The 10,108-nt window shown below is 36.8% G+C and overlaps 2 protein-coding genes across 3 annotated transcripts in view; both read right to left on the reverse strand.

The window, feature by feature from the left end:
- LOC149172163 (uncharacterized) overlaps window positions 1-6,482 on the reverse strand; it is a 36,691-nt gene extending 30,209 nt beyond the window's left edge. Inside the window, exon 1 of one of the 2 annotated variants that reach the window (XM_089424218.1) lies at window positions 6,250-6,482. The gene's annotated coding sequence lies outside the window, so the exon portion shown is untranslated. Of the gene's footprint in view, window positions 1-5,439; window positions 6,178-6,249 lie in introns of those variants that run through there. The other variant, XM_089424219.1, reaches the window with a different exon arrangement.
- On the reverse strand, window positions 1,811-5,433 carry LOC149172164 (uncharacterized). The gene is made up of 2 exons (XM_089424220.1): window positions 4,862-5,433; window positions 1,811-4,336 (listed from the first exon to the last, which is right to left on the reverse strand). Exons 1-2 carry the CDS (start codon window positions 5,085-5,087, stop codon window positions 2,868-2,870), a joined length of 1,695 nt encoding a protein of 564 aa, XP_089280346.1. The 5' UTR covers window positions 5,088-5,433; the 3' UTR covers window positions 1,811-2,867.
- Window positions 6,483-10,108: the final 3,626 nt, after the last annotated feature.

Raw genomic sequence — 10,108 nt, forward strand, 5'->3', positions numbered from 1 at the left:
GCAATCTCTGTTTGTACGTAGAATCCAACACAAAACTGAAAGAGAAAAAAAAAACCTAACCCTAGTACTAAACTCTCAAAAATTCAAAGTAAAATTTTTCTGCCACTCTTTTCTTTAGTGAGAATATCAATACATCCACACCCAAAAAAAAAAATTATGCATACTAAAAAATTTAATAGTTAAAAAAATGAAAATTTCAACATTAAATAAAAGTTAACTTTTATGTCACAAATTTTCCAATGTATACGAATTCATTTTTATGTAATAAGTTTTTCACTGTATATGAATTTTGAAGGAAGTTAAATAATATTTAACGAATATGAAAATTTCAACCTTGAATTTTTATGTAATAAGTTTTTATACGCATACGATATTTTAGGGAAGTTAAATACTGAAATAAATTTATGGGCAAAACATTCCCAAAATGTATTTTTGAATATATACGCTTTACGAGCTTTAACTAAGCTTGATCTGTCGGGAACAACTCTTTTTCTTTACACCAAAAATGAAGGGTTAAGAACTGACAACTAAATAACCGAAAGACAGCTCAAGACCAAAGCGGATAGAAAATTATTTGATAATGTTGGGCGGCTTTTAGTGGAGGCTGGTTGGTTGCAACTATTGGTGAAAAAAAACCACTTTTCAGCTTGACCTAGAATATGGGCAGACCTTCTACCTCAAAAAAATAATCTCTGGTTTTGCTCCCTGGAGCCTCTGTAAGTGTAATATTGAAATTGATTAGTTAGTCGGTATTGGGAGTCCCTTCCGTGTAAATAGTGGAATTGATTTAGTTGGTATGTTTTGATTTATTATTTTATAGTAGATTTTTTTTTAAGTAAATTTTATAAGTAGTTGTAAATTTCCAAATATTTATTATTATTTTGAATGGGCAATTAATCTTATGTTTATAGTTGTGGTTAGTCTTTTTTTGGGTGATAAGTTTATGTAATTAGCACTCGAATGCATAGCTTGTTGGTTGGTGCAGTCAGATGCCTCGCACCCCATATATTCCAGCTGTGTTGCAGTATATATTTGCCTGTATTTGGTTGTAATGTGAAAAGGTCCTGATGTGATGGCTGTTAGCTTGTTTTGACACATATAATGTACAAAAAAAGAGGGCCCATAAATGCTTCTTAAGGGAACTAGCCCCTCCCATTTAAAAAAAAAGTTTATGTAATTGATTTCCAATATTGGTATTTTCCATTACACCAAACTTTTTAGGTATTGGTAAATTTCCAAATTCTTACACTAAAATTGGCCAGTACTAGTAAACTTCAAAACCTTTATCATTACTTTGAGTGAATAATTAATCCATGTTTCTAGAGTAACTATTAATTCACATAATTGATTCCCAATAAAATGAGTGTTACAATTATACTAATAATGATAATAATTAATAATTAAATGTTACAATTACTCCAACCATAATTAATAATTTCACTAACTAATAAATAATTTAATTTTTTTTATATTTATGGGTTACAAAAACTTTGAACCCATATACAATCCAATCCACTGTAAATTGATTATATGACTAAATCAAATGTATCCTAACAAATATTATAAACCTAAACACGGTTGACCAAGTTTACTATAACAAATATTTTATTAACAAGATTCACCTCCAACACCTAAACAACTCTCATATATACCTAAACAACTCTCATGTTTACTGATACAAGTGTTGGCTAACTGAACACATGCAAAGCTTAATCACAGAAACATCTGGTGTTCTGAGTCTGATTACTGAACATCGCCGGTACATAGACCTATAAAATGGTGCAATATAACATGATCTCCGTATTGTTATAACATTTTCACACTATGAGAATGCAATTCTTCTGACGGTTTGTGGTGGTTTACAGGAAGCTATAATGCTAAGGAATCATTATATCGAAATAGTTTTTTTTCCTCCTAACCAGTACAAATAGGACAAGCACATGAATTCTAGTTATTACATCCAGCTTTCTGTTGTTCTTGAAGATCCTTGGTAGGGATGTGCAAGATTGTTTGAAACACTTCAAAGGATTAAACTGAAAAGACTACAAGACATTAGCTTGACCCTCTATTCTTCTTAACCATGCTCTTTACATATCCTGAAACTTACCAAGAACATTGAAGTTACAATTAAAAAGCTACAGATAGATTGATCCTCTATTCTTCTTAACCATGCTCTTTACATATCCTGAAACTTACCCAGAACATTGAGTTTACAATTAAAAAGCTAGATATAGAACAATAGATGTTCACATCCCCATTCCAAGGCTCCTAATTGGAATTGAGAAGGGTATTGAACTTTGCATTCTATTTCAAGACAACTCCAGCTCTGCACTGATTATTTAATGGAAATCCCAGTGTTGAAAGCGCATACTCCTATATCACTCATTCACAAAAAGTGTGAAACAGATAAACATCGTGCCTTACTGATTGCATCAATTCAAATATGCCAATCCGAGTTCTTTAAATAACTCTGCAAGCTGAGAGATGCTTCTGAATTCCAATAATACAAATTTAATCTGGCTGCTGTTCTCTTCACAGAAAACAGACGTTAAGGTATTACTGGAGTTTTTTCCTAAAACCAAATGCTAAGGAATCAGTTATCCGTATGTCATACCTACTACACGGGTACAATTGTAAAATTGGACTGTAACTATCAACAATACATAAAGAATCTGACTTCGATATCAAAAACATTTTCAGAACATTTTCTTATTTGGATGGTGTGCTTGAGATGGAATAGCTCCTTGTGACTAGTTCTGACTGTTCATATTGCATGTTATGCTTTATAATATCACAAACCAACTTGCGCTCGTCTACTGTCACAGAACTGTTGCCAAAACTTCTCTAATATCCAGGGATCTTGAAGATCAAAATTCTCCGTCATTTGAAAGATAGGTATTTTTCCTTTCGGTGTCCTCTGTCCTGCTGCTATCCTGTAGATTATCTTCATTGTCTTTTGCACATGATTTCCTGCACGGTAAATTTGAATCCTCATCTAATTGCCTCAATAGATGTTGTTCCTCTTCGGACAGCTGCTGAAGAGCCTTCTCAAATAAGGCTAACAGCTCTGGGTCAAAAAGGGGATAGTCCCATTTTTTATTCTCTATGGCAGAAACCCCAGATTCAGAGTAAACACTTGAATCTCCATCGTTTGTTAATTTGTCATCGATATTCAAAACAGGGCAATAATCTGTTTCAACTTTAGCTCCATCACCTGATGGCTGACCAGAGTTACCAGTATCATTGGCCTTACATGATTTATCCCAAAATTCAAAATAGCCTAATGACAATTCAGTAGAGACACCTGGTGAATAAATGTGCCCTCCACCTGTCAGCCACTCTTTCAAGCTTCCAACTGCAGAAAACTCAGGAGTTCTTGGAATAGTGATACCGCCACGATCATTCAGCTCAGCTCTTACATGCATTCTTCTTTCACCTGAATTTGTCTCTGTGGGTTGATCTTTTTCTAAATTTGCCTCTGCCAGACCAGTGATTCCTATACTCGTCTCCACCCTGCCACTGTTTTCCTGATTGCCACTCTTCTCTGCAATTGTCTGTGCGATGCCATTGTTTTCCTCCCTGCTATTGTTTTGTGTAACTGTTTTTGCGAGGCCATTGTTTTCCCTACTGCTGTTGTTTTCTGAAACTGTCAGTGTGATGCCATCGTTGTCCTCAATGCTATTGTTTTCTGAAGGTGTCTGTGGGATGTAACTGTTAACATCAGTATTCGTGTCACTTAGATCGAAAGAGGGCTGCAGGACAGAGATCTCGAAAGAGCAATCATCATCATCTTCTGACTCCTCTCTCCAATTAATAACAACTGGAATCATGTTTCTTTCAGTGAGTGAAAGTGATGGACATGAAGACAGGCTAGATTGTGAAGTCGAGCTAAATTCATTGATAGTTTCTATGTGCTCATGTCCTGAATAATGAAGATGCCTTTTGGAGTTTCTATCCCAAAGGGGTAGACTCTTCCTCCTGGCAAGAAAAGCATCATATTCCTCCACAGTATGAAAACTTTCCAGAGATTTGGCTATTGAAATCCTTGGCGGAGAACTCTTGTCAGTCATTTCCTCGTGTATGTCACTACTGTTAGCAGAAAGTGAATCAGAATCTGACCCAGTTTTCATAGAAACATGATACCTTTCTCCATAGTCAAGGCCTTCCAATAGTTCCCATGTAAAAATGACCTCTGTTTTGTCCTCCTCTGTAGGCTTATATTCTTCTGATTCTCCCTCTACAGCTTCGTGTTTTTCCAAATTTTCTTCTTTCAACGAACTCTCCGATTGCAGATCTGAGTTCACTCTAACATGGTTTTCAGTAATAAGCCTTTCACCTGTAAATGTTTCAGTATGTCAGTGCTTGTAATCTTGATCAGTTTATGCTTGTTGCAAACCAAAGATTTGATGAATACTCAAATTTCTTAAAGAGGTAAGGTTTCCAGTAGACTCCTGATTTAGGGGTGAAGTTATGACATGTCCGGTCCCCCTCAGGGTGAACTGCCCACAACTACAAATAAGCAGACGAGGCAGGTGCAAGTTTTAGGCGATTTAAATGGAAGAGGACCCTATCACACCAGCTTCGCAAAGGAAATTGCTTGTGATTAGTGGTTCACCTTTAAAAGGCCATTTACCTGATGAGTGGGCTCACTACTGGTGCTTGAGTTCACACAAAGCAATTTAGAAAAAACGAAAAAGAAAAATGGAAAGGCAACCATTTCAAGTTGAATGCCTTAAAATTCTGATAGTGTATTTGAGTCACTCGAAATCAGATCAGATGCCAATAGATAAATCAAATTTCTTTACTTCTGAAAAATAACGAAGAGACGAATTTCAACAAGCAAAGCAAGAAAAGGGCTCACCTTCAGAATATTTGCTGATAAAAGGAAGTACATTCTCTGGCTCTGATGGAGCTGGAAGTTTCTTGGCAAGCTTATTGGCCTTGCAAATCAGAGCAACAAATTCATGGCTGTTTGCTAGGACCAAGTCATCTAGTATCGGTATCGCTGTGACCGGAGGAAATGGCCGCTTCAAAATCTCTTGGAAACTGGTTGACCTTAACATTCTCTTGGAAGATACGCAACCCATCCCTCAAAACTTCACACCAATTGCGCTCTAACCTCGGTTTTGGATGCCTTCGACTGTATTGAATTCTGTGACAACAATCAGCAAAGCCCTCGATCACAAGTCCATGGACTGACAAAGAAAGTAATCAGAACGCAGGATCTCGTTCAGAAATAAAAATAATTCCTTCTGCGGGGTTAAATTTCAACATATGATCCTGATAGGTGTAAACAATAAAGGAAATGTGTGAACCTGCAAATGCGTTTTTGGCTTTAGATATAAACAGATTATCATATTTTAACTGTTAGTGTTTGTAGCTTCTGTGCAATTCCCTTGCATATTTCAATGGCGAGTTTTGAGAATGAAGCCTACCAACCTATACCCTAAATTCTAGTCTGAAGCAAAAAGCAAGAGAGTAGTTCTGGCTTCCTATCCGATTAAGTATTTTAGCTTGATTGCTTGTATTTATTTTTGTCGCCGATTATTATCAATTCTTCCGACCTAAAAAGACGAACCTAGAGGCCTGCAGTGGTCAGATGAAGCGAAAAAATTTAGAGCTTCAGAAAACTTGTGTTCCAAAGAATCCTAAAACCTATGTTAAATCAAACAGGGGAACAAGAAATCTATGTTCGAAATCTAAATCCTAATTTTATGTTAAATCAAACAGCGGAAATTCTTTGCTTCCGGGACAATTTTAACATTTGCAAAACGATGAGCTTCAATTCTCCAGATCACTCCATTACGGGAAAATGTTCTGTTATGGACCACCTGTTTGCACAATTAATTTGTTTCATTTTGACATATTGATGGCTTAATGCTCCGAAAAGTTGAAATGCAAACGCAATTTTAATGTCAAAACCAAATCTTGCGAATATTTTAACCTCCCTAAACGATTAACCGCAAGTTAATTTTCTGCATTATTTCATGTATTCTAGAGATATTCAGAATGTTCTAAAATGAATAAAAGCCTGCCTTGAAGATTTTAGGTGCCTGAAAGCGATACACCAGACATACAATCGCTGTAAAGTCTCTAGGTCGTAAAAGGACAAAGGCATCCAATTTCGGGAGATCTTTTACATAATACTCTCATTCCATAAAAGTCAATAATGTGCCGTCAGACTTGAATCGTTTCAGACAGCTTAAAGTGAAAATTTATGGTCTGGTATCCAAATATTAGGGAATTTACCAGGCATTAAACTGCAATAAAGCCACGGGCCGATGAAACGCATCCAAATGCTTCCATTTCGGCAGATTCCTTTTAACATTGCTCAAAAGTCAATGATGTGCCGTCAGACTTGAATCGTTCCAGAGAGATTAAAACAAAATCAAATCAGCTTAAAGTGAAAGGATTTACGGTCTCGCATGCAAATATAATGGAATTTACCGGGCATGAAACCCATTTTGGCAGAGATTCTTTTTAACAAACTTTAATCTCCAGCCATCTTAAGTCAATAAGTAGCAGCAGCCTTAGAACCGTTTGAAAACAACCATGCTTCGCGGTCAAGACAGTGGATTTGTTTCATTTCATTTTCAATTATTTTTACTCTGATAACAAAACATTCTTCTTTCCTGTGGTAGAGACGGCACTCTTTTTCTTAGAATTTATAGAAACATTCCACTTCTGCAAGTAATTTTATGCTCCAATCGTTACACCGTACTTATTTCTCACTTGTATTGCTACCTGATAGTGAAGCGTACTTCATCATCTGCCATGACCATAATTTTCAAGATTCTGCGGTTAGGGTTGTAGGTGACATGCATTGTGTAGCCTTTTTAATGGGGTTAGTTGGGAATTTAAGAGCAACTCAGGTTGAATCTGTTATTTTCTGATGAATGATTATTTTAGTTTTGAAGTTGTTTTTTAATAGGTTGGAAAATTTATTATAATTTAGTTGTGAAACCAGTAGGGAAGATAGCTATTTCTAACTGTTACTTTTTAAATGCAAGTTGACTCATCAAGGAAAACCACTACGCCTGGAATAATTGGCTGGTGGTCCATAAGGACCCAGACTTTCACTTTGACAAATGCTTATGATTCTTGGGCCTTAACCTGTTTCTTTATTCCTAAAAAAAAATAACCTTTTAACCAAAGAAACCAAAACAAAAACAATTTTAAAACATACTCCAGACACATCTTAAAATTACTACTTAAATCAATATTAAAATAAAAATGATAAATAATAAATTCTCAAGCCAATTTTAATAAATAATAAGATTCATTTAATGAACTCATTTAGTTAACCTCCCTTTTATTTAAAGAAACTTCCACGGTGAAAATATTTCTGTGAATGAAAATGCCAACAATTAAAATTTATTTTAAAATAAATTTGGAATCAAAATAAAGCAAAAATGCTTAACCTCTGAAGGAAAAATGTCTCGATCAATCTGTTGACGAAGATAGATCTACTTTTTCTGTTAAAACACGCCACGCTACGCTAAATGGATGAAATTTTCAAAGCGGAGTTCTACCGAAGGAAGAAAAAACGTCTCGTCAATCTGTTGAAGAAGATGAAACTACTTTTTCTTCTTCTTACAAGAAATTGATTGCCGAGCGCTCGTTAAAATGCGGGCGAGCAAATTGCTGGATCACGTCTGTACCGAACTTGAAATCGAATTCACATTACAGAGATCTTTATATGTACCGAACTTGAAATCGAATTCACATTACAGAGAGATCTTTATATTTAGAAAATAAGGTAATGAAAATTTAATTGTCATGGTTTGGATGAAAATTAATGGGGAAATTAAATTATTTTAGGTTTTTTATAATTTTGGTGATAGTATTTTATATTAGCGATAGCATTTATTTGGTCAGTAGATCATTTTTTAATTTAATATTTATTATTAAAAAAATTATTAAGTATCTGTGAATTATGAATTATGTTTTATCATTTTATTATAATATTATAATTTAAAAAAGAAAAATTATATTACAATTTAGATGATTTCTTTTTATTTTTATTTTTAAATGTAAAGTGGTTTTATTTTTTATTCTCGAGATTTGGTATCTTTAACCTTGAGTCAAAAATAACTTTGAATATGATTAGCACAGGGATTTAATTTAAGGTTACGAGAGGAACCAGCTAGCGAGAGCTTGGAACAGCCTCCGGTCGGTAGGAGGATGCCCGAAGGCAAAGAGACACAGAGATCCTCGAGACGAGCAAAGCTCCAGAGCCATGGCCCCAGGAGGGGGTCCTGAAAAGGAAACTACCTTACCACCAGAGCTAACCGCATTCCGGGGTCTGGTTGCAGCTTGCAATAAAAGGCCAACATCCGAAAATCAACAAAAGTTCGTGAAAAAAATGGCAACTATCCCAACAGTTGCTCTGCCTACTGAAGAACCTTTCAAAGCAACACTAAACCTAGCAAAAAGAGGACTTATCAACCAATTCATAGGCTTATTGCCCTCGCCAAAAGCGGTTGAAGCCTGGGTTCAAAGGAACTAGGGTCCACTGGTCGAAGAAGGAATAAAAACCCATGTCGTCGGCAAACGCTTCTTTGTATTTGTATTCGAAGCAGTAGAAGATAGAAACCTAATATTTAGAAACGGCCCGTACTTCATGGGGCCTCGGGGATTATATCTGAACCAATGGACTCTAGACTTCGATCCGACCCAGGATGTGCCCTCTGTCATTCTGGTCTAGGTGAGACTGCCCCACCTTCCTCTCAACTGCTAGAACCCTAAATCCTTGGGAACCATAGGCAACAAGCTAGGTAAATACATTAACCGAGCAGAAAGAAGAGACCAGTATTCTTGTGCTTGAATTTGTGTAGAAGTAGACTTGGAGGAAGGTCTCCCTGAAGCCATTAAACTCATGGTGGCTGATTGGTCACACATACAAGTGCTAGATTACGAGCAACTACCATTTAAATGCAGACATTGTCATGGCTATGGGCACTTTGCCAAGTATTGTAAAAAGAAAACAGAGGAGGTAGTTGAGAAAGAGAAGGGAGATCAATGGACTCAGGTCCAAAAACTAGGACCATCTAAGCAGAGCAACAGGAACAAAAGGAAAGCCGCCTCCACTAGGAGGGTTGCTCCTCCAAAACCCCAAGCAGAAGGAAGTTCAGGCCCTCCAATAGCAAACATATCAACCAATCCCTTTCATATTCTTGGCACACCAGAAGAACCCCAAGATCCAATAGATAAAGAGAATGAACAGCAGGCAAACAACATGGAAGAAAACAAAAGGCAAGAGGAACCAGTCCAAACCCCAAAAGGTGTCTCTAGTTCCCCAACCTATGCAGATATGACAAGAAAGAAGACCCTTGACACATCGGGATCCTCGGAAGATGAGACAACTGAGAGGCCCTTGAAAAGAGTGGGGAGGAAATCTCACAGAGAGGCCAGAGAAGAAGAAGTAGAGAGACAAAAAATGCAAGGCAATCAGGCCACTATAGATATGAATATGACAGAAATACTAGAACCAGGCCTCCCAAGGGAGGAGCTGCCCCAACCCCTACCAGTAAATAATGTGATTAGTCTCTTGGAATTGCAAAGGACTAGGGAACCCATCAAAAGCTGAAGCAGTCAAGAGCCTATTAAAGTCAGAACTTCCCAAGATCCTCATGCTCCAAGAAACTAAAATAGAAGGAGAAGCCCTTCTGGAACTCATCAAAGCAAAATGGAAAACAAAAGCGGGAAAAGCGGTAAGTGCTAGAGGTACATGCGACGGGTTAGCCACTCTCTGGGAGGCTGACAAATTCTAGCTTGAGAGCTCCTTTTAGACGTAGCACTAGATTTACACAGAACTCCGACACCTTCCAAGTAAGATAAACATTTCTCTCTTTAATCTCTATGTTTCAGTACTCTATGTAGAAAAGAAACAATGCTGGAAAACCCTGATTAATTTTTTGGAAGCTTACTTCCTCAACAATATAATTATTGTCGGAGACTACAATCTAATCCTAGACCGAAAGGAAAAAAGAGGAGGAACCAACAGCAGGGACCGCTTCCTCCCCTTAGTGGACAACCTGATTCAACAATGGGACTTAATGGACTTCAAGCCCAAAAAAGGGCTATACACCTGGACAAACAACATAAT

The sequence above is a fragment of the Pinus tabuliformis genome, chromosome 4_2 (genome assembly GCF_031772625.1).
Source record: "Pinus tabuliformis cultivar Carrire ecotype Pingquan chromosome 4_2, CPIR1, whole genome shotgun sequence".
NCBI lineage: Eukaryota > Viridiplantae > Streptophyta > Pinopsida > Pinales > Pinaceae > Pinus > Pinus tabuliformis.